The following is a 25,043-nucleotide window of genomic DNA, read 5'->3' as shown; positions in this document are numbered from 1 at the left end:
CAAGGGGGGGAAGCGGTGCACCGTCAACATCTTGTATGGGGAGGGCGGGGCTCTGCTGACCTCAACAGGGGACTTCGTGAGTCGGTGGGGGGAATACTTCGAGGGCCTCCTCAATTCTACCGACACGCCTTCCGATGAGGAAGCAGAGTTGGGGAGATCGGACGTGGGGCCTCCCATTTCTGGGGCTGAGATTGCTGAGGTGGTCAAAAAGCTCCTCGGTGGCAAGGCCCTGGGGGTGGATGATGTCCGTCCAGAGTTCCTCAAGGCTTTGGATGCTGTAGGGCTGTCTTGGTTGAAACGCCTCTGCAACATCGCGTGGACATCGGGGACAGTGCCTCTGGACTGGCAGATCGGGTGGTGGTCCCCCTCTTTAAAAGGGGGACCGGAGGGTGTGTTCCAACTACAGGGGGATCACACTCCTCAGCCTCCCTGGTAAGGTCTATTCGGGGGTACGGGAGAGGAGAATCTGCCGGATAATCGAATCTCAGATTCAGGAGGTGCAGTGTGGTTTTCGTCCTGGTCGTGGAACAGTGGACCAGCTCTATACCCTCAGAAGGATCCTGGAGGGTGCATGGGAGTTCGCCCAACCAGTCTATGTGTGTTTTGTTGACTAGGAGAAGGCGTTCGTCTGTGTCCCTCGGGGAATCCTGTGGGGGGTGCTTCGGGAGTATGGAGTGCCGGACCCCTTGATAGGGGCAGTTCGGTCTCTGTATGACCGGTGTCAGAGTTTGGTCCGCATTGCCGGGTGTAAGTCGGGCATATTTCCGGTGAAGGTTGGACTCCGTCAGGGCTGCCCTTTGTCACCGATTCTGTTCATAATTTTTATGGATAGTATTTCTAGGCGTTGAGGGGGTCCGTTTTGGCTACCTCCAAATCGGGTCTCTGCTCTTTGCAAATGATGTGGTTCTGTTGGCGTCGTCGGGCCGTGACCTTCAGCTCTCACTGGAGCGGTTCGCAGCCGAGTGTGAAGCGGCTGGGATGAGAATCAGCACCTCCAAATCCGAGACCATGGTCCTCGGCGAGAAAAGGGTGAAATGCCCTCTTCGGAACGGGAATGAGATCCTTCCCCAAGTGGAGGAGTTCAAGTATCTCGGGGTGTTTTTCACGAGTGAGGGATGAATGTAGCTGTTATGGCAGTTACCAGGGGACCCACTGGTGGACGTGAGCAGTGAAAAAAGACCTCAAACTGAAGACGGAGGCCTTTAGGTCTAGTTTGTCCTTGGGGTCAGCTGAAGCTGCCTAAAGGTACTGAGTTGCTAAAAGCATTGGTGGTTGCTGAAGCCAAAACTCAGGTGTGGGAGGAATTCAGTGAGGCAATGGACAAGAAATTTCGGTTAGCCTCAAAGATCTTCTGACAAACCATTAGCCAACTAAGAGAGGGAAATCAGAGTCTAATCTAGATTGTGCCTGACCTGGGTGGAGAACTGCCGAGGCTAACTTAGGATATTTTTGGGCAGTGAAAGAAGCACTTTGAGGATTTCCTAAATCTGGCTGTAATGTCCTCCTTTGAGAAGGGAGAGTCTGAGGACTTGGGGGAAGACTCATGCATCATCTTGACTGAAGTCATCAGGGTAGTCAAAAAGATTCCCGACAGTAAAATGCCAGGGAGGGACGAGATTCGCCCTGAGAGGCTAAAACCTCTGGGCATGGTGGGGTTGTCTTGGCTAACATGCCTCTTCAATGTTGCATGTACGTCTAGGTCAACACCTGTGAAGTGGCGGCCAGGGTATTGGTTCCCATTTTTAAGAAATGGGACCGGATTGTGGATTCCAACTACTAAGGGGGATCACACTACTCGGCCTCCCCGGAAAAGTTGACTCCAGGGTGTTGGAGAGGAGCCTCCGGCTGATTGTTAAACCTCGGATTCAGAAGGAGCAGTGTTGCTTTCACCCAGGTTGTGGAACAGTGGACCAGATCTTTAGCCTTGCAGAGTGAGGGGATCATGGGACCTTGACCATCCAGTCTTCCAGTGTTTTGTAGACTCACAAGAGGCTTACAATCGTGTTCCCTGAGGGATTCGGTGGGGCCTTATGCTGAGGGAGTATGGAGTACCAGAATTGCTTTTGTGAGGTATTCGGTCACTGTAGAGCCGAAGCAAGAGCTGTGTCAGCATTCTTGGCACTCGGCCAAACTCGTTTAAAGTGCATGTTGGACTCCACCAGGGCTGCCCCTTGTCCCTGATCCTGTTGGTGATTTTCATGGACAGGATCTTGAGGTGTAGTCGTGGAGAGAAGGGCGTCTGATTTGGGAACCTCAGATTTGCACATCTGCTTGATTTGATGTGGTTCTGTTTGCTTCATCAAGCCATGACCTTCAGCTGTACTGGAGCAGTTAACAGCTGAGTGTTCAGCGGCTGGGATGATAGTCATCTCTTCCAAATCCAAAAATATGGTTCTCAATCAGAAAAAGGTGGAATACTCTCTCCGGAACCTACTTCAGAAGCAAGAAGGTTGAAGAAATAAACTTTTACGAACCAAAACTGCAGGTCATGGGTAAAATTTGGAGGGAACACACTTAAATTTCACGAGGAAACTAAACACATAACGGACACATAAACAAGGACTGGCACACAAAAAGGAAGCACGGGAGCATTGATTAAGATGGGGCGAAATACTGCAGGTATGTTTATTAAAAACTAGGCCAGGTATGTGGGAGTAGTTGAAACCAAGATTAATTGAGAAAAATTAGGGAACTAAAGCAAGATCAAATGAGAACCGAACCGTAGACAGATAAACTAAAATTATGGAAGAAACTAAGAATGCAGGACATGGCAATCTGAGTTAGAGAACTATGAGTATAGAAAGATCAGTTTACAAGTCTCAGTGGAGGACGTAGAGGTGGGTGGAGAAAAATTCACTAAAACAAAAACATTCTCTCAGAGAGCAGCCAGAGTTCAGTAGCTTCTCCATCCTGTGATGATGGAGGAAACTGAACTCTGCTTTCCACAACTCTTCAACACCTCCTGCAGGAGGTTACAGCGTCCTCACTTTGAGGTCATGTTGACTTACATTATACTGTCCTCCATCTCTGTATTGACTGTGATTCTCAACCTGATGGTTATCATCTCCATCTCACACTTCAGGTAGCAACACACTATTTTTAATGTTTTCATGTTTCACTCTGTGCTGTATCTGCTTTCTTATGAATGATAACTGATATAAGGGACAAGAAGAGTTGATATGTTTCTGTTGTTCCTCCACAGGCAGCTCCACACTCCCACCAACCTCCTCCTCCTCTCTCTGGCTGTATCAGACTTCTTTGTCGGCCTCTTGTTGTTCTTTCAGACTGAGCTGATAGACGGCTGCTGGTTCCTCGGTGATATCATGTGTATTCTATATCAGTATTTAGCATATATCATCACCTCTGCATCCATAGGAACCATGGTGATCATATCTATTGATCGCTATGTGGCTATTTGTTATCCTATGCATTACTCATCCAAAATCACACAGAAACGAATGAAGATCTGTGTCTGTGTGTGTTGGATCGGTTCATTTATAGTTCAGAGTTTGATTCTGATGGATAACCTGAAACAACCAGGCAGGTATAACTCCTGCTTTGGAGAATGTGGCTTTGTTATCAGCTACATTGCAGGATATGCAGATCTGACTTTTTCCTTCATTGTTCCCATTGGTGTAATTGTAGTTCTGTATATCAGAGTATTTGTGGTGGCTGTGTCTCAGGCTCGGGCCATGCGCTCTCATATCACCGCCACCAATCTCAAACACTCAGTAACTGCTAAGAAATCTGAGCTGAAAGCAGCCAGGACTCTCGGTGTTGTTGTGGTTGTGTTTCTACTGTGTATGTGCCCTTATTATTGTGTTGCTCTGTCAGGCCAAGATAGCTCTCTCAATGCTTCATCTGCTGCTATTGTAATATGTTTGTTCTTCTTTAACTCCTGTCTAAATCCCATAATCTATGCCTTTTTTTACCCTTGGTTCAGGAAATCAATCAAACTCATTGTTACACTTCAGATACTGAAGCCTGACTCCTGTGACATCAACATGATGTAAAGACACTTCATGACACTTGAGCTCAACACAGGTAATAGTATTTAGATATGAAGATACTTTGAGTTTCTCTGTTTTTACAAACACATCATCAGTTACATGAAGTTCAAGTGTGTTTAGTGGGTTTACTTTTGTTAAAAATGTGAAATACATAATTGGCTTTAAGGGAGGATGGCTGTTCTGAGGGCTGTTATTTTAAATTAACTATGTTTCTTGAATTATGCTGATGATATTTAAATGTAGATAAGAGGATGTTTTCTCACTTTCAGAGGAGCGTATCAACACTGCAGTATTATTACTGTGACAGCAGATTATTCACTGTAATCACTGGGATGTAACTACTCTGAATTTAGGACTAAAATTACATGCAAACATCCATAAATCTTTTTAAGGTTCCACCTTTATGTTTCAGTCTAGTTTGTATCTTCCCTGGTAATCTTTTCGAAGGCCTCACATGAAATGTATGACTAGAACGCTTGTATAATAACCTTCCAAATGTAATGGTTGATAGAGTACAGAACAGCTCAATCTATATAGTGTTACAGGCACTGCAGTGCTTTTTGTCTGTCACACACACATTGACACACAGATGGAGGCATTGGACACTTCACCTTCCGATAGGCACACGACTGCTCTTCCTCCTCAGCTACAGTCATGATAGGTGACATACTGTATGTCCCATTTCAGCTTATGAGTATCAGGACATCTGTATAACTCTGTATATTCCATGTGTGCTGTTGGGTATACTGTTCTGCAATGGAGATGCACAATATCCTTTGTAGTTATTCTCAGTTGTTACCACCACCTTCTGTGTTTTGGCTTCTTTTATAAGTCAAAGCCTCAGTCTGTAACTGTCGAAGGTAGGCTAAACACCAAGGCCGGTCTGAGCGCTATTAAATGTATACATGTAGAAGTCTAGTAACAGTTACAGCTTGACATGACCATTTAACTGGACCACCATCCATGTAAATGTTTACATGTACAGGAGTGGAATCAGGATATTTACTAAAATTTATCAGACACTGCAACGCTGTGGACTGTGTCCATCCATTAACTCATGCTGGCAGATTTAGACTGTAATTATGTTCAGAGAATGTATGACCTCTAGTGGTCATGAGTGGGGCTGGAGCCTATCTCAGTTATCATTGGTTGAGAGGTTGGGTCGTCCTTGGATGGGTCGGCAGTTCATCACAGTGCCACACAGAGACACGCTCACACTCACTCCAAGGGCCAATTCAGAAACACCAATTAACCTAACATGTATGTTTTCTCTGGAGCGAACCCATGCATGCACAGGGAGCACATGCAAATTCCACCAAGAAAGACCCTAGCTGGGAAATGAACCAGAAATCCTCTTGCTGCAAGCCAACGATGCTAACCAGTGTCTGAATATAACAGAAATAAAAAATTATTTGAAACTGACTGGAATCCTTTGACTCAGTTATGGTATAAGAAGGGTGTGTGGATGTAAGTTAATTGGTTTTGGAAACTCTATATCACACTAAGTTGGTCATGACACCTCCAGTCCACTATAGGAAAGCAGGAAAGCTGCGGCATAAACAGACCATCTAACGTACTTTGGACAGAGTAAGCAAGTCCATCTGACTGATCTGGGAGAGGAACCTGAATGACTAGATGAGGGACCTGACAAAGAACAGCTCATAAAACCCCTATGATGAATAAAATTTTTGGACAACACGTTCATTTGCCCGGACGTGGGTCACCGGGGCCTCCCCCTGGAGCCAGGCCCAAGGGTGGGGCCCGGCAGCGAGCGCCTGGTAACCGGGCCTTTGCCCATGGGGCTTGGTCGGGCACAGCCGGGAAATATTACGTGGGTTCCCCTTCCGACAGGCTCACCACCCGTGGGAGGGGCCAAGGGGGTCGGGTTCAATGTGACCTGGGTGGCAGCCAAAGGCAGGGACCTTGGCGGTCTGATCCTCGGCTGCTGAAGCTTGCTCTTGGGGACGTGGGACGTCCCCTCTCTATTGGGGAAGGAGCCTGAGCTGATGCGCGAGGCTGAGCGGTTCCAGCTAGATATAGTCGGACTCACCTCGACGCACGGCTTGGGCTCCGGAACCAGCCTCCTCGAGAGGGGTTGGACTCTCTTCCACCCTGGAGTTGTCCGTGGTGAGAGGGGCAGAGCAGGTGTGGACATACTTATTGCCCCCCGGCTGTGTGCCTGTACATTGGGGTTTACCCAAGTGGACGAGAGGGCAGTGGGACAAGGAGGTCGACAGACACCCCCACAGCTGTCAGTTCCATCAATTTTTTAAGTGGCAAGAGTGGGAATCGAACCTGCCAACCTTCCGGTTATTGGACGACCGACTCTAACCACTGAACCCTGGAGGAGGCAATGGAGAGTGCTCCTCGCAGCTCGATGTTCGACTTTGTGGTTGTATCATCGGACCTGCGGCCGTATGTCCCGGACACTCGGGTGAAGAGAGGGGCGGAACTGTCAACTGATCACCACCTGGTGGTGAGTTGGCTCCGCTGGTCGGGGAGGAAGCCGGTCAGACCTGGCAGGCCCAAACATATTTTGAGGGTGTGCTGGGAACGTGTGGTGGAATCCCCTGTAAGAAGGAGCTTCAACTCCCGTCTCCGGCAGAGCTTCAACCATGTCCCGGGGGAGGTGGGGGACAAATGTTCCGTGCCTCCATTTATGAGGCGGCTGACCGGAGCTGTGTCGGTGCCTGTCGTGGCGGCAACCCCTGAACCCGCTGGTGGACACCAGTGACAAGGGAAGCCGTCAAGCTGAAGAAGGAGTCCTATCGGGCCTTTTTTGTTAGTGGGACTCTGGAAGCAGCTGATGGGTACTGACAGGCCAAGCGGAACGCAGCCTCGTTGGTTGCTGAGGCAAACACTCGGGCTTGGGAGAAGTTCGATCAGGCCATGGAGAACAACTTCCGGACGGCCTCGAAGAGATTCACCATCCGGCGGCTCGGGGGGGGGAGCGGTGCACCGTCAACACCGTGTATGTTGAGGATGGGGCTCTGCTGACCTCAACAAGGGACGTCGTGAGTCGGTGGGGGGAATACTTCGAGGGCCTCCTCAATCCTACCGACACGCCTTCCGATGAGGAAGCAGAGTTGGGGTGCTCGGACAAGGGTCCTCCCATTTCTGGGGCTGAGGTTGCCGAGGTGGTCAAAAAGCTCCTCGGTGGCAAGGCCCCGGGGGTGGATGAGGTCCGTCCTGAGTTCCTCAAGGCTCTGGATGTTGTGGGGCTGTCTTGGTTTACACGCCTCTGCAGCATCACATGGACATCGGGGACAGTGCCTCTGGACTGGCAGATCGGGGTGGTGGTCCCCCTCTTTAAAAGGGGGACCGGAGGGTGTGTTCTAGCTACAGGGGGTTCACACTCCTCAGCCTCCCTGGTAAGGCCTATTGTGGGGTACTGGAGAGGAGGAACTGCCGGATAATCGCCTCTCGGAGGAACTGCCGGATAATCGCCTCTCAGATTCAGGAGGAGCAGTGTGGTTTTCGTCCTGGCCGAGGAACAGTAGACCAGCTCTGCACCCTCAGCAGGATCCTGGAGGGTGCATGGGAGTTCTGTGGACTGCCGGACCCCTTGATAGGGGCTGTTCGGTGTCTGTATGACCTGTGTCAGAGTTTGGTCCGTATTGCCAGCAGTAAATTGGACATGTTTCTGGTGAGGGTTGGACTCCGTCAGGGCTGCCCTTAGAATGGAGTGGTTCCTGTAGTACTCACATGGAGCTGATGTTGGCATCCCAACTGAACAAGGAGGTTGGGTTCAAATGAGATTTAAGAGTCTTTGTTTGCCACCAATCCAAATGAATCCAACAGCAAAATATAAAACTGGCAGGTACGGGTTTTAGGCAAGAGTTTGACATGTATTTCTATAAGGTGTCTTTAGGTGGAAAATATATATATATATTTAAATCATTTTTACAACTGGCTTTGGCAAGGGTTTGGCTTTCTAAACCCAAATATCAAACCTAAACAATGAACCTTCAATATATGGAAGGTTTGTAGAGTTACACTATCCGTTAGGCTGACTGGGAGTATATCAGTTACTTCTCACTTCTATGAGGTCTTGATGCTTGAGGGAGTAGTTATCTTAAGAAACCTGGACCTAGATAAAAAACTAAATTGGCTGATAGAATGTGTTATCTTTATATGTCATCTAACAAGCGTCTTACTCAGGATCCCCAGGGAGGAGCTAGTAGATCAACCCAAGCTGATAGTTTATCAGAATGCAATGACATGAGACTAAACCTCCCTGTTGGACTTAATTGTTTATTAAGATTGAGAGTTTCCATAAGATAGAGGGTGGGTGGGCTTGCCTCTTAATGCCTGGTTGCTGAGCCTTGGCACCTAGACCTCAGTTGGGGCAAGCTCGAAGGAAGAAAAAGGGAGCCACTTCGAATTGGGCCCTCCACTCACAGGGAGGAAATTTGTGGTTGGGTGCTATGCTGTATTTTGTTTTTGGACTTCTGTGCTTGTCATGCATTTTCCATTCCATGCATTGTCCATACCATGTTCGAGCACAAGGTGGTTCATAAGTGTACCTGGTAGCAGGCCACCTTAAACCAAAGGGCAATGGTTGACTGTGTAGCTGTGCCTTGGATACGTGGGTCAAGAGAGGCAAAGCTGTCAACTAATCACCACCTGGTCGTGACTTGGAGCTGTTTGTGGGACTGCTGAACAGACCTGGAAATCCCAAATGCGTTGTAAGGGTGAACTGGGAACTGGACGCGGCCCCTGCCCCTGTCTTCAATTCGCACTTCTGGGAGAAATTTTCTCACGTACCAGAGGAGGTTGGGGACATGGAATGTTAATGCATAATTTTCAGGTCCTCCATTGCAGATGCAGCTTCCAAGAGCTGTGTCCTGAAGGTCTTTTGTAGCTGTTGTGGCAGTTACAAGAGGACCTGCTGGTAGATGCCAGTAGTGAGAGAAGGCCTTAAGCTGAAGAAGGAGGCATTTTGGCCTAGTTTATGCTTGGGGTCACCTGAAGCAGCTGACAGGTACTTAGTGGCTAAAAGTGTTGCAGCATTGATGGTTCCTGAAGCTAAAACTCAGGTGTGGGAGGAATTCAGTGAGCCCATGGACAAGGAATTTCGGTTGGCATCATAGATCTTCTGACAAACCATTAACCAACTCAGAGAGGGAAATCAGAGTCGAGCCCAGATTGTGCGTGACCTGGGTGGAGAACTGCCGAGGCTAACTAAGGATATGTTTGGACAGTGGAAGAAGGACTTTGAGGATCTCCTAAATCTAGCTATAATGTCCTCCTTTGAGATGGTAGAGTCTCAGGACTTGGGGGAAGACTCATGCATCATCTTAACTGAAGTCACCGGGGTAGTCAGAAAGATTCCAGACAGTAAAATTCCAGGGAGGGACGAGAATCGCCCTGAGATGAGTCTTGGTTAACATGCCTCTTCAACGTTGCATGTACGTCTAGGTCAACACCTATGAAGTGGCGGCCAGGGTATTGGTTCCCATTTTTAATAAATGGGACCGGATAGTGGATTCCAACTACCAAGGGGGATCACACTACTCGGCCTCCCAAGAAAAGTTGACTCCAGGGTGTTGGAGAGGAGCCTCCGGCTGATTGTTAAACCTCGGATTCAGAAGGAGCAGTGTTGCTTTCACCCAGGTTGTGGAACAGTGGACCAGATCTTTAGCCTTGCAGAGTGAGGGGATCATGGGATCTTGACCATCCAGTCTTCCAGTGTTTTGTAGACTCACAAGAGGCTTACAATCGTGTTCCCTGAGGGATTCGGTGGGGCCTTATGCTGAGGGAGTATGGAGTACCAGAATCGCTTTTGCGAGGTATTCGGTCACTGTAGAGCCAAAGCAAGAGCTGTGTCAGCATTCTTGGCACTCGGCCAAACTCGTTTACAGTGCATGTGGGACTCCAATAGGGCTGCCCCTTGTCCCTGATCCTGTTTGTGATTTTCATGGACAGGATCTTGAGGTGTAATAGTGGAGAGGAGGGTGTCTGGTTTGGGAACCTCACGGTCGCATCTCTGCTTTCTGTGGATGATGTGGTTCTGTTTCCTTCTTCAAGCAATGACCTTCAGCTGTACTGGAGCGGTTAACAGCTGAGTGTTAAGCAGCTGGGAAGATAGTCAGCTCTTACAAATCCAAAAACATGGTTCTCAATCAGAAAAAGGTGGAATACTCTCTCCGGAACATATTTCAGAAGCAAGAAGGTTGAAGAAATAAACTTTTACGAACCAAAACTGCAGGTCATGAGTAAAATTTGGAGGGAACACACTTAAATTTTACGTGGAAACTAAACACATAACGGACACATAAACAAGGACTGGCACACAAAAAGGAAGCACGGGAGCATTGATTAAGATGGGGCGAAATACTGCAGGTATGTTTATTAAAAACTAGGCCAGGTATGTGGGAGTAGTTGAAACCAAGATTATTGAGAAAAATTAGGTAACTAAAGCATGGTCACATGATAACAGAACTAAAATGTAGACAGATAAACTAAAACTATGGAAGAAACTTAGAATGCAGGACATGGCAATCTGAGTTAGAGAAATATGAGTATAGAAAGATCAGTTTACAAGTCTCAGTGGAGGACGTAGAGGTGGGTGGAGATATATTCACTGTAACAAAAACATTCTCTCAGAGAGCAGCCAGAGTTCAGTAGCTTCTCCATCCTGTGATGATGGAGGAAACTGAACTCTGCTTTCCACAACTCTTCAACACCTCCTGCAGGAGGATACAGCGTCCTCACTTTGAGATCATGTTGACTTACATGATACTGTCCTCCATCTCTGTGCTCACTGCTGTTCTCAACCTGCTGGTTATCATCTCCATCTCACACTTCAGGTAGCAACACACTATTTTTAATGTTTTCATGTTTCACTCTGTGCTGTATCTGCTTTCTTATGAATGATAACTGATATAAGGGACAAGAAGAGTTGATATGTTTGTGTTGTTCCTCCACAGGCAGCTCCACACTCCCACCAACCTCCTCCTCCTCTCTCTGGCTGTGTCAGACTTCTTTGTCGGCCTCTTTTTAGTCTTTCAGATTGTGCTCATAGACGGCTGCTGGTTCCTCGGTGACCTCATGTGTATTCTATATCAATATTTAGGATGTATCATAACCTCTGCATCTGTAGAAACCTTGGTGATCATATCTATTGATCGCTATGTGGCTATTTGTTATTCTCTGCATTACTCCTCCAAAATTACACAGAAAAGAGTGAAAATATGTGTCTGTGGGTGTTGGATCGGTACATGTATATTTCAGAGTGTGATTCTGAAGGATAACCTGAAACAACCAGGCAGTCATAACTCCTGCGTTGGAGAATGTGTCATTGTCATTAACTACATTGCAGGATATGCAGATCTGACTTTTTCCTTCATTGTTCCCATCGGTGTTATTATAGTTCTGTATCTCAGAGTATTTGTGGTGGCTGTGTCTCAGGCTCGGGCCATGCGCTCTCATATCACCGCCACCAATCTCAAACATTCAGTAACTGCTAAGAAATCTGAGCTGAAAGCAGCCAGGGCTCTTGGTGTTGTTGTGGTTGTGTTTCTACTGTGTATGTGCCCATATTATTGTGTTGCTCTCTCAGGCCAAGATAGCTCTCTTAGTGCTTCATCTGCTGCTTTTGTAATATGTTTGTTCTTCTTTAACTCCTGTCTAAATCCCATAATCTATGCCTTTTTTTACCCCTGGTTCAGGAAATCAATCAAGCTCATTGTTACACTTCAGATACTGAAGCCTGACTCCTGTGACTTCAAAATGATGTAAAGACACTTCATGACACTTGAGCTCAACACAGGTAATAGTATTTAGATATGAAGATACTTTGAGTTTCTCTGTTTTTACAAACACATCATCAGTTACATTGAGTTCAAGTGTGTTTAGTGGGTTTACTCTTGTTAAAAATGTGAAATACATAATTGGCTTTAAGGGAGGATGGCTGTTCTGAGGGCTGTTATTTTAAATTAACTATGTTTCTTGAATTATGCTGATGATATTTAAACGTAGATAAGAGGATGTTTTCTCACTTTCAGAGGAGCGTATCAACACTGCAGTATTATTACTGTGACAGCAGATTATTCACTGTAATCACTGGGATGTAACTACTCTGAAATTAGGACTAAAATTACATGCAAACATCCATAAATCTTTTTAAGGTTCCACCTTTATGTTTCAGTCTAGTTTGTATCTTCCCTGGTAATCTTTTCGAAGGCCTCACATGAAATGTATGACTAGAACGCTTGTATAATAACCTTCCAAATGTAATGGTTGACAGAGTACAGAACAGCTCAATCTATATAGTGTTACAGGCACTGCAGTGCTTTTTGTCTATCACACACATTGACACACTGATGGAGGCATTGGACACTTCACCTTCCGATAGGCACACGACTGCTCTTCCTCCTCAGCTACAGTCATGATAGGTGACATACTGTATGTCCCATTTCAGCTTATAAGTATCAGGACATCTGTATTACTCTGTATATTCCATGTGTGCTGTTGGGTATACTGTTCTGCAATGGAGATGCACAATATCCTTTGTTGTTATTCTCAGTTGTTACCACCACCTTCTGTGTTTTGGCTTCTTTTATAAGTCAAAGCCTCGGTCTGTAAATGTAGAAGGTAGGCTAAACACCAAGGGTGGTCTGAGCGCTATTAAATGTATACATGTAGAAGTTGAGCAAGTTACAGCTTGACTTGATCATTTACCTGGACCACCATCCATGTAAATGTTTACATGTACAGGAGTGGAATCAGGATATTTGCTAAAGTTTATCAGACACTGCAACACTGTGGACTGTGTGAGAAAAGGTTCAAGATATTCTGCTGCTTGTAATTGTCCCTCTGGGCGAGATCATGGTACATGTAAGTACAGCTGAATTCACTGCACAGATGCTGTCTTTAAGTTACTTGAATGGTGATTTTGTCAGATGAGGCTGTGGTTATAAAATCAGGACTTTATTACAGCAAAGGCGACAGTCTGGAAATGCTTTTAGTGAGCTCACACGTAGCCTCAATGGGCGGATTTTCAGTCCCAGTTTCTGACAAAAGAAACAGAAAATATGTGAATGACAGCAGCTTTATTGGGAATTCAGCTGGATTAATAAACACTTTACTGTTTTTACTGAAAGATGGAAGTTTGAAGTATGAACAGAGCACCTGGGAACATCTGAGTCTAGTTGAGCTATCTAACTGGATATTCTGAATGGGTTTATTCAGTGCATACTAAAAGTCTGGTTTTAGTCTGATTAAAACAACCATCTGTTTTTATTCTAGTGTCATGTAAATATCCCTAGTGTTCCCAAGGGAGATATCATATTGGACATATTGTAACATATTGGACCAGGGAGATGGTCGTCCATCCATTAACTCATGCGGCACATGTGCATGCTTGTAGCTTTAGACTGTTTATGTTCAGAGAATGTATCCCCTCTAGTGGTCATGAGTGGGGCTGGAGCCCATCTCAGTTATCATTGGTTGAGAGGTTGGGTTATGCCTGGATGGGTTAACAGTTCATCACAGTGCCACACAGAGACACGCTCACACTCACTCCAATGGCAAATTCAGAAACACCAATTAACCTAACATGCATGATTTTGGATGGTTGGAGGAAACTGGAGGACCTAGAGCAAACCCATGCATGCACAGGGAGCACATGCAAAATTCACCAAGAAAGGCCCTAGCTGGGAAATGAACCAGAAATCCTCTTGCTACAAGCCAACGATGCTAACCAGTGTCTGAATAAAACATCCATCCATTATCTTCCGCTGGTCCGGGGATCGGGTCGCGGGGGCAGCAGCTTGAGCAAAGAGACCCAGACGTCCCTGTCCCCGGCCACTTCCTCCAGCTCTTCTGGGGGGACCCCGAGGCGTTCCCAGGCCAGCCGAGAAACATAGTCTCTCCAACGTGTCCTGGGTCTTCCCCGGGGCCTCCTCCCAGTTGGACGGAACACCTCACCGGGGAGGCGTCCAGGAGGCATCCTAACTAGATACCCGAGTATAACAGAAATAAAAAATTAATTTGAAACTGACTTTAATCCTTTTACTCAGTTATGGTATAAGAAGGGTGTGTGGATGTAAGTAAATAGATTTTGAAAACTCTACAACATACTAAGTTGGTCATAACCCCTTTAGTCCACTATAGGAAAGCAGAAAAGCTGCGATGTAAACAAACCATCTTACATACTTTGAACAGAGTAAGCAAGTCCATCTGACTGACCAGGGAGATGGAGCTGAACCTGAATGACTTTAATTTATCTTTCACATCTGCACAACCTCCCCCCATGAGCTATCATCTTACCGTGGTGGGGGGATTTGCGTGCCCCAAAGAGTCTGGGAGCTATGTTGCCTGGGGCTTTAAGCCCCTGGTAGGGTCACCCAAGCAAAACAGATCCTATATGAGGGACAAGACAAAGAACAACTCATAAAACCCCCTATGATGAATAAAATTCTTGGACAACACGTTCCTTTGCCCGGATGCAGGTCACCGGGGCCTCCCCCTGGAGCCAGGCCCAAGGATGGGGCCCGGCAGCGAGTGCCTGGTGACCGGGCCTTTGCCTGGCACAGCCCGAAAATATGATGTGGGTCTTGGGACGTGGAATGTCACCTCTCTGTTGGGGAAGGAGCCTGAGCTGGTGCGCGAGGCTGAGCGGTTCCGGCTAAATATAGTCGGACTCACCTAGACACGGCTTGGGCTCCGGAACCAGTGTCCTTGAGAGGGGTTGGACTCTCTTCCACTCTGGAGTTGCCCACGGTGAGATGCGTAGAGCAGGTGTGGGCATACTTATTCCCCCCCGGCTTCCTATCAGAAGGAGCTTCAACTCCCACCTCCAGCAGAGCTTCAACCATTTCCCGGGGGAGGTGGGGGACATTGAGTCCGAATTGGCCATGTTCCGTGCCTCCATTGTTGAGGCGACTGACCGGAACTGTGGCCGCAAGGTGGTCGGTGCCTGTCGTGGCGGGAACCTCCTGAACCTGCTGGTGGACAAGAAGAAGGAGCCCTATTGGGCCTTTTTGGCTTGTGGGACTCTGGAAGCAGCTGATGGCTACTGAGAGGCCAAACGGAACGCAGCCTCGGCAGTTGCTGAGTCAAAAACTCAGGCTTGGGAGGAGTTCTGTGAGGCCATGGAGAACAACTTCCGGACGGTTTTGAAAAGATTCTTGTCCACCATCTGGCGGCTCAGGGGGGATAAGCGGTGCATCGTCAACACCATGTATGGTGAGGGCGGGGCTCTGCTGACCTCAACTAGGGACGTTGTCAGTTGGTGGGGGGAATACTTCAAGGCAAGGCAAGGCAAGGCAAGGCAATTTTATTTATAGAGCACAATTCATACACAGGGCAATTCAAAGTGCTTTACAGCTACATAAAATCACAAGAAGGCAATAAAACCATTAAAAAGGAATAAAAAAAATAAAAGAAAGAAATTAAAAAAGAAAGAAATTCTAAACCCATTAAAATAATCATTAATTAATTAATTAAAAAGTGAAGAGTGCAGATAAAATACTTTCAGGTGTCATATGCACAGCTAAATAGAACTGTTTTCAGCCTGGATTTAAACATTGTCAGAGTTGAGGCCTGTCTCACATCTTCTGGAAGACTGTTCCAGATTTTAGGAGCATCAAACTGAAATGCAGCCTCACCTTGTTTAGTCCTGACTCTGGGCACCAGCAGGAGACCCCTCCCTGAGGTTCTCAGAGCCCGAGTTGGTTCATATGGCTCTAACATGTCAGAGATGTACTTTGGCGCTTGACCGTGAAGAGACTTGTACACAAGCAGAGCTGTTTTAAAGTCTATTCTCTGAGCGACAGGAAGCCAGTGCAGAGACCTGAGCACTGGACTAATATGGTCGTATTTCCTGGTTCTAGTCAGGACTCGAGCAGCAGCGTTCTGGATGTACTGCCTCCTCAAGCCAACCGACATGCCTTCCGATGCGGAAGCACAGTTGGGGAGCTTGAGGAACGTGGGGCCTCCCATTTCTGGGGCTGAGGTTGCCGAGGTGGTCCCCCTCATTAAAAAAGGGGACCGGAGGGTGTGTTCCAACTATAGTGGGATCCCACTCCTTAGTCTCATTGGTAAGGTCTATTCGGGTGCACTGGAGAGGAGGATCCGCTGGATAATCGAATCTCGGATTCAGGAGATGCAGTATGGTTTTCATCCTGGCCGTGGAACAGTAGACCAGCTCAACATCCTCAGAAGGATCCTGGAGGGTGCAACCGGTCTACATGTGTTTTGTGGACTTGGAGAAAACATTCGACCGTGTCCCTCGGGGAGTCCTGTGGGGGGTGCTCCAGGAGTATGGAGTGCCGGACCCCTTGATAGGGGCTGTTGGGTCTCTGTATGACCAGTGTCAGAGTTTGGTCCGTATTGCTGGCAGTAAGTCGGACATGTTTCCGGTGAGGGTTGGACTCCATCAGGCCTGCCCTTTGTTACCGATTCTGTTCATAATTTTTATGGACAGAATTTCTAGGCGCAGCCAGAGCGTTGAGGGTTTGGCGAATCGGTTCTCTGCTATTTGCAGATGATGTGGTTCTGTTGGCGTCGTCGGGCCGTGACCTTCAGCTCTCACTGGAGCGGTTCACAGCCGAGTGTGAAGCGGCTGGGATGAGAATCAGCGCCTCCAAATCCGAGACCATGGTCCTCGGCTAGAAAAGGGTGGAATGCCCTCTCCAACTCGAGAATGAGATCCTTCCCCAAGTGGAGGAGTTCAAGTATCTCGGGGTCTTGTACACGAGTGAGGGACAAATGGAGCAGGAGATTGACAGGCGGATCGGTGCGGCGTCTGCAGTGATGCGGGCTCTGCACCGGCCCGTCGTGGTGAAGAAGGAGCTGAGCCAGAAGGCGAAGCTCTCGATTTACCGGTCAATCAATGTTCCTACCCTCACCTATGGTCACGAGCTCAGCTGCAGGAGAGAGGTGTGGAGAGAGCTCAGGGGAGCGGCACCAGGTGAGTGATTAGCACACCAGCATCCACAGGTCTAATCACTCTCCTTTATATACAGTAGCGTGCTGGAGCCAGGGAGAGAAGGAACAGGAGAGACGCCTGGACGAAGCCTGGGAAGGAGGCCGTGCAGGAGAACGACAGAGTGTGCATAAATAAAATCGTTGACAAACTGTCAAAGAGTCTCAGTCCTCATTAGACCGCTGAAAGAACCCGCAGTGGCACGGAGAATGCCACAATTGCAAAAAGCCTGTTAAATCTGAAATCAGATTTGTGTCAAAGAAATGTCATCCAGACAACCAATATGCTCTTTGGATAGGATGGAGTGATACCTGTAGTACTCACATGGAGCTGATGTTGGCATCCCAACTGAGCAAGGAGGTTGGGTTCAATTGTGATTTAAGAGTCTTCGTTTGCCACCAATCCAAATTAATCCAACAGCAAAATATAAAACTGGCAGCTGCGGGTTTTAGGCAAGAGTTTGACATGTATAAGGTGTCTTTAGGTGGAAAATGTGTTTTTTTAAAATCATTTTTACAACTGGCTTTGGCAAGGGTTTTGCTTTCTAAACCCAAATATCAAACCTAAACAATGAACCTTCAATATATGGAAGGTTTGTAGAGTTACACTATCCGTTATGCTGACTGGAAGTATATCAGTTACTTCACACTTCTATGAGGTCTTGATGCTTGAGGGAGTAGTTATCTGAAGAAACCTGGACCTAGATACAAAACTAAATTGGCTGATAGAATGTGTTATCTTTATATGTCATCTAACAAGCGTCTCACTCAGGATCCCCAGGGAGGAGCTAGTAGATGAAGCCAAGCTGATAGTTTATCAGAATCCAATGACATGAGACTGAAACTGCCTGTTGGACTTAATTGTTTATTAAGATTGAGAGTTTCCATAAGAAGAAGGGTGGGTGGGTGGGCTCGCCTCTGAGTACCTGGTAGCCGAGCCTTGGCTCCTGGGCCTTAGTTGGGCCAAGCTCGAAGGAAGAAACACTTCCAAGTGGGCCCACCACTCAGAGGGAAGAAATTTAGGGTTGGGTGCTATGTGAGCTGGGATACACCTAAAGGTGGCGGACCTGGACATGCCAATCCTCAGTGTTGCAAACTTGCTCTTGGGACATGGAATGTCACTTCGCTGGTGGGGAAAGAGCTGGCATGTGAGGTGGAGCGGTACCAAGTAGGTATATTTGGGTTCACCTCCACACACAGCGTTGTGTGTGGAACCATAGTCCTGAAGAGGGCTGGACTCTCATACTCTGGAGTTGCCTATGGAGAGCTGCAGGTGTGGGGATACTCACAAGCCCTTGGCTGAGCACCTCAGCATTGGAATCGCCCCAGTGAGCAAGTTGATTGCCTCACTGCCTCTCTACCGGGGAACTTCAAGCCCATGTCGGTAAGGATGGAATAACCTGGAGAAGTATGATTGGGAGGAACGGCTCTCCTGATCTGAATCTGTGCTGTGTTTTGTTTTTGGAATTATGTGCTAGTCATGAATGGTCCATTCCATATTCGACCACAAGGTGGTTCATAAGTGTACATGGTACCCGGCCACCTTAAACCAAAGGGCAATGGTTGACTGTGTAGCCATGTCATCAGACCTGCGGCCTATGTCTTGGATCTGTTAGTGAAGAGAGGTGCAGAGCTATGAACCGATCACCACCTGGTCATGAGTTGGATCCGTTGGTGGGCAAGACTGCTGGACGGACCTGGAAAGCCCAAATGGGTGAACTTGGAACTGGTGGAGGCCCCTGCCCCTGTCTTCAATTCGTACTTCTGGGAGAAATTTTCTCACATACCAGTGGAGGTTGGGGATATGGAATGTTAATGCATCATTTAAGGTCCTCCATTGCAGATGCAGCTTCCAAGAGCTGTGTCCTGAAGGTTTTTGGTGCCTATTGTGGCAGTTACCAGAGGACCCGCTTGTAGATGCCAGCAGTGAGAGAAGCCATCAAGAAAAAAGAGGCCTTTCAGGCTTGGTTGTCCTGGGGGTCACCTGAAGCTGCTCATAGGTACTGAGTGGCTAAAAGGGTTGCAGCATTGGTGGTTGCTGAAACTAAAACTCAGGTGTGGGAGGAATTCAGTGAGGCCATGGAGAAGGAATTTCGGTTGGCATCAAAGATCTTTTGACAAACCATTCGCCAAGTCAGAGAGGGAAAGCAGGACCTGGATGAAGAACTGCTGAGCCGAACGAAGGATATTGTTGGGCAGCGAAATGTCACAAAACGTGGGAAACTCAGGATGCAAACACAAAATGGCTGGAGTCGCTGGTAGTGCTTAAGCGGTGTGGTTTATTTACAGTGACAAAAACAACAAGAAGCCAGTTATGTGGACAGAAAGCAAGCCGTTACTTCACAGAGTGGCAGGTCTCACACTCTTAAGGCTGATTCTTACTCGGCGCAACCGCGCAACTGTTCTGGCTCGAGAACCATTAATGACGTCATCGAAAGCGCCAGCCCCTTCACAGTTCCTTCAGCTCATAAGCGCAGTTTGCGCCGAGTATGCGTCACATTTGCAGTTCTCTCCAGACCAGCGGGCGTCACTGTTGAGGAAACAAGCTGAAGAACCGGACGAAGAAAAGCATACGAAGAAAGCATACACAATGCCACCTGTGGTGTCACGTCATCAGAGGCTGGCACATCTGATGCGGATGCGGAATGAATTTACTCTGGGTGTAGAACTGTATATGTATCTCAGAGCTTTCCCCCTAGGATTTCGACACTGCCGTGTTGTCCCAGTGTAACTTCATAGACGCGTCGTACAGATGTTTGTAGAGGCGCACCCTCTCGGTCACCGCGGTCTCTGCAGTGTTCATGTTTCCTTTCTCTTGGTCAGCTGTTTCCGGTTGAGCTCGCGCGAAGTCAGAAAAAAAGTTGTATGCACGACCTTGCGACGCGCGAGGATTTTTTAGCTTGCGACGGGGGGCGTGGCGGAATTTTGGGTCACGTGACCGTTTGCGCCATTTGCGACCAGCTAGTAAGAATGGGTCAAAGCGAGGTTGCGCCGAGTAAGAATCAGGCTTTAAAGCGGCAGTCGGCAACTTTTTTTTAGTCATATTAGCTGGAACTGTCATGGGATTCTGGAAGTAGAACATTAAATAGGCTGTTTAGGAAAAATAACGAAATCTGTAGCTCCCTCTGGAGCCTGTAATCATGCTTACAAAAACCGAGCGCTCCCGGCTGTTTTTAACCAATCAAGTTAGGGTGGAGGAATCCTACCTGTCAATCACAGCTTGTGCACACGCTGCTGAGCGTGAGTCTGCCCCAGCTTGTGTGCGCTCACACTGGTGTGAACTCACGTGCACAACCTCGTCCACAGAGGGGGAGGGGTTTGGGGGGCGATTCGGAGCTTGTTAGAGGTTGGGGGAGGGACCTGAAAGTTGTATCAGTTCGAATTTTCCGACTTTAGACTCGCAATTTTGAAAACTTGCCGACTGCAGCTTTAACCTTAAGTGTCTGGTCGGCCTGAGCCTCATATAGCCAAGCCCCCCCCCACCCCAAGACCAATCAAACCCAATTAACAGAGAAAACAATACTTCTGGCCACCACATTTCACACACAGGTTCTGCAATAACCCCATTAACATTACATAACATATACAACCCATCACCAAAATAAATCACGCTCCATTTAAGCAATTACAACAAAAAACATCAACAGACCCTGAACACTCCCCCTCCACTTAGAGGGGAGATGGTATAGTCCGCACCCGATCATACCATAAAAGGCTGCTGCTCCTGCTGCTCTCACTCTCCCAGGCAGGCACAGAGGAGGATGGCAGCAGCAGTACAGGTAACTATAATTAAATAAAGAAAACTGGAGACAACAAATATGATGAGTCGTGTGGGTTTTTTTGTGCTTCTGTTGGAGATATGTTTGAGCATTAGTCCAATGTGGTGCGTGCACTCACCACCAAACCAATGGGGAACAATGTAAATATGAACCAAAAATGAAAGGCTTAGGGTTCTTTACCATGTGTCACCTGTGTGTAGTGACGGGGGCTTCGTCACACGGAGGAAGGATGTCCTCCTTTGAGAAGGTCGAGTCTGAGGACTTGGGGGAAGACTCATGCATCATCTTGACTGAAGTCACCAAGGTAGTCAAAAACATTCCCGACAGTAAAATGCCAGGGAGGGACGAGATGCTGAGATGCTAAAATCTCTGGCCATGGAGGGGTTGTCTTGGCTAACATTTCTCTTCAATGCTGCATGGAAGTCTGGGTCAACACCTGTGGAGTGGCAGTGTTGGTTCCCATTTTTAAGAAAGGGGACCAGAGAGTGGATTCCAACTACAAAGGGGATCACACTGATTCCTCCCTGGGAAAGTTTACTCCAGGGTGTTGGAGAGGAGCCTCCGGCTGATTGTTAAACCTCGGATTCAGGAGGAACAGAGTTGCTTTCACCCAGGTTGTGGAACAGTGGACCAGATTTTTAGCCTTGCAGAGTGACTGATTGGATCATAGGAGCTTGACTGTCCACTAAAAGGCTTACAATCATGTTCCCTGAGGGATTCGGTGGGGCCTTATGCTGAGGGAGTATGGAGTACCAGAATCGCTTTTGTGATTCGGTCACTGTAGAGCCAAAGCAAGAGCTGTGTCAGCATTCTTGGCACCAGGCCAAACTCGTTTACAGTGAATGTTGGACTCCACCAGGGCTGCCCCTTGTCCCTGATCCTGTTTGTGATTTTCATGGACAGGATCTTGAGGTGTAGTCGTGGAGAGAAGGGCGTCTGATTTGGGAACCTCAGATTTGCACATCTGCTTGATTTGATGTGGTTCTGTTTACTTCTTCAAGCCATGACCTTCAGCTGCACTGGAGCAGTTCACAGCTGAGTGTTCAGCGGCTGGGATGATAGTCAGCTCTTCCTTGGCCTTTATCAGTGCCCTCTTAGGTTAGAAGTTGTTGAACTGTATGTGAGAAGAACCAACCCAATTTGTTTCAGACAACTCACTAAATAACTATTACATAAAGTCATTGTACTTTTCTTGAGATTTGAAACCAGATCAGTTATTCGATGACACACATGTATAAAAAGTGGTGTCAGTGAGGACCCAACTTAAATAGGGTTGAAGAAATAAACTTTTGGCAGAAAAACACACAAAGTCCAAACATATCCAAAGTCATGATTAGAATTTGGCAGGAACATACTTAAATTATGTGTGGAAACTAAACACAAAAACAAGGACTGGCAGGCAAAAAGGAAGCCAGGGAGCATTTATTCAGATTGAGCTAAATACTGCGGGTATGGCTGTTAAAACCTAGGGCCAGGTATGTGGGAGTAGTCGAAACCAAGATTCATTGAGAAAAATTAGGGAACTAAAGCAAGGTCACATGATAACGGAACCAAACGTAGACAGATAAACTAAAATTATGGAAAAAACTTAGAATGCAGGACATGGCAATCTGAGTTAGAGAAACCTGAGTATAGAAAGATCAGTTTACAAGTCTCAGTGGAGGACGGAGAGGTGGGTGGAGATAAATTCACTGTGTGAGAAAAACATTCTCTCAGAGAGCAGCCAGAGTTCAGTAGCTTCTCCATCCTGTGATGATGGAGGAAACTGAACTCTGCTTTCCACAACTCTTCAACACCTCCTGCAGGAGGTTACAGCGTCCTCACTTTGAGGTCATGTTGACTTACATTATACTGTCCTCCATCTCTGTATTGACTGTGATTCTCAACCTGCTGGTTATCATCTCCATCTCACACTTCAGGTAGCAACACACTATTTTTAATGTTTTCATGTTTCACTCTGTGCTGTATCTGCTTTCTTATGAATGATAACTGATATAAGGGACAAGAAGAGTTGATATGTTTCTGTTGTTCCTCCACAGGCAGCTCCACACTCCCACCAACCTCCTCCTCCTCTCTCTGGCTGTGTCAGACTTCTTTGTCGGCCTCTTTTTAGTCTTTCAGATAATGCTCATAGACGGCTGCTGGTTCCTCGGTGATATCATGTGTACTCTATATCAGTATTTAGCATATATCATCACCTCTGCATCCATAGGAACCATGGTGATCATATCTATTGATCGCTATGTGGCTATTTGTTATCCTATGCATTACTCATCCAAAATCACACAGAAACGAATGAAGATCTGTGTCTGTGTGTGTTGGATCTGTTCATTAATATTTCAGAGTCTCATTCTGATGGATAACCTGAAACAACCAGGCAGGTATAACTCCTGCTTTGGAGAATGTGCCTTTGTTATCAACTACATTGCAGGATATGCAGATCTGACTTTTTCCTTCATTTTTCCCATTGCTGTAATTATAGTTCTGTATATCAGAGTATTTGTGGTGGCTGTGTCTCAGGCTCGGGCCATGCGCTCTCATATCACCGCCACCAATCTCAAACACTCAGTAACTGCAAAGAGATCTGAGCTGAAAGCAGCCAGGACTCTCGGTGTTGTTGTGGTTGTGTTTCTACTGTGTATGTGCCCATTTTATTGTGTTGCTCTGTCAGGTCAAGATAGCTCTCTCAGTGCTTCATCTGCAACTTTTGTAATTTGTCTTGTGTACTTTAACTCCTGTCTAAATCCCATAATCTATGTCTTTTTTTACCCCTGGTTCAGGAAATCTATTAAGCTCATTGTAACACTTCAGATACTGAAGCCTGACTCCTGTGACATCAACATGATGTAAAGACACTTAATGACACTTGAGCTCAACACAGGTAATAGTATTTAGATATGAAGATACTTTGAGTTTCTCTGTTTTTACAAACACATCATCAGTTACATCAAGTTCAAATGTGTTTAGTGGGTTTACTTTTGTTAAAAAAGCGAAATACATAATTTGCATTAAGGAAGGACGTTTGTTCTGAGGGCTGTTATTTTTTCAATTTAACATGTTTCTTAAACTATTCCAATGATATTTAAATGTACGTAAGAGGATGTTTTCCTACTTTCAGAGGAGCATATCAACACTGCAGTATTATTACTGTGACAGCAGATTAATCGCTGTAATCACTGGGGTGTAACGATTCTGAAATTAGGACTAAAATTACATGCAAACATCCATAAATATATTTGAAGTTCCACCTTTCTGTGTCAGTCTAGTTTGTATCTTCCCAGGTAATCTTTTTGAAGGCCTCACATGAAGTGTATGACTAGAACGCTTGTATAATAACATTCCAAATGTAATGGTTGATAGAGTACAGAACAGCTCAGTCTATATAGTGTTACAGGCTCTGCAGTGCTTTTTGTCTGTCACACACATTGACACACAGATGGAGGCATTGGACACTTCACCTTCCGATAGGCACACGACTGCTCTTCCTCCTCAGCGACAGACATGACAGGTGACATACTGTATGTCCCATTTCAGCTTATTAGTATCAGGACATCTGTATTACTCTGTATATTCCGTGTGTGCTGTTGGGTATACTGTTCTGCAATGGAGATGCACAATATCCTTTATTGTTATTCTCAGTGGAGGCCTAGAGCGAACCCATGCATACAAAGGGAGAACATGCAAATTCCACCAAGAAAGAATCGAGCTGGGAACTGAACCAGGAACCCTCTTGCTGCAAGCCAACGGTTTAAACCAGTGTCTGAATATAACAGAAATAAAAATTATTCTTAACTGATTGGTGGGGGAAACGTTTGTTTTAAGATATCCCAATCACTTAAGCGGCACTCCATTGACTCTTTGATATAAAGAAGAGAAGCGCGATCGTAGGCCCATACAGCAGAGGCACCATCACAGGGGGCAAGGGCTGATACGACTGCATAAGTTGAAATAAGAACAGTCGAGTTATGGCAGAGCTGTACACAAGTGCCATCTTGGATCTGAAATCTTTGATCTGAGCTTAAAGGTTGAGTTCCAGGCGATAGCGCAGGGCCTCAGGGACTTTGTCGATCCTTTGAGCGGCGGTGCTCCGTTGGGAGTTACTGCAACACCACCGTCCCCATGGCAATATGCAAATGCCTGTGACATTTTGATGCCCCTGTTGCCCTGAATCTGAGTGCAACCTTGCAGGAACCTCAAACTTATAAAACCATTCAGACACAAGGACCCTGGCCACCGTGACCGCACGTTGATCCCTAGTTGGAACAGCTACAGTTTATTTACTAAAACCATCTGTCAGGATCAAAAAATTCTCCACACCATT

At 46.7% G+C, this 25,043-nt stretch overlaps 3 protein-coding genes across 3 annotated transcripts; all 3 read left to right on the top strand.

The window, feature by feature from the left end:
• Nucleotides 1–2,918: 2,918 nt before the first annotated feature.
• Nucleotides 2,919–4,013, top strand: LOC142396274 (trace amine-associated receptor 13c-like). Its single transcript, XM_075478829.1, has 2 exons — nt 2,919–3,082; nt 3,203–4,013. Exons 1-2 carry the CDS (start codon nt 2,919–2,921, stop codon nt 4,011–4,013), a joined length of 975 nt encoding a protein of 324 aa, XP_075334944.1.
• Nucleotides 4,014–10,658: 6,645 nt separating this feature from the next.
• LOC142396273 (trace amine-associated receptor 13c-like) lies at nt 10,659–11,753 on the top strand. Its single transcript, XM_075478828.1, has 2 exons — nt 10,659–10,822; nt 10,943–11,753. Exons 1-2 carry the CDS (start codon nt 10,659–10,661, stop codon nt 11,751–11,753), a joined length of 975 nt encoding a protein of 324 aa, XP_075334943.1.
• Nucleotides 11,754–22,477: 10,724 nt separating this feature from the next.
• Nucleotides 22,478–23,572, top strand: LOC142396272 (trace amine-associated receptor 13c-like). Its single transcript, XM_075478827.1, has 2 exons — nt 22,478–22,641; nt 22,762–23,572. The coding sequence occupies exons 1-2, from the start codon at nt 22,478–22,480 to the stop codon at nt 23,570–23,572; spliced, it is 975 nt and encodes a 324-aa protein (XP_075334942.1).
• The last annotated feature ends 1,471 nt before the right edge of the window (nt 23,573–25,043 follow it).

Source organism: Odontesthes bonariensis, chromosome 12 (assembly GCF_027942865.1).
Source record: "Odontesthes bonariensis isolate fOdoBon6 chromosome 12, fOdoBon6.hap1, whole genome shotgun sequence".
In the NCBI taxonomy this organism is placed as follows: Eukaryota; Metazoa; Chordata; class Actinopteri; order Atheriniformes; family Atherinopsidae; genus Odontesthes; species Odontesthes bonariensis.
The sequence above is the reverse complement of the archived record's forward strand: the minus strand, read 5'-3'. Positions and strand labels throughout refer to the sequence as shown.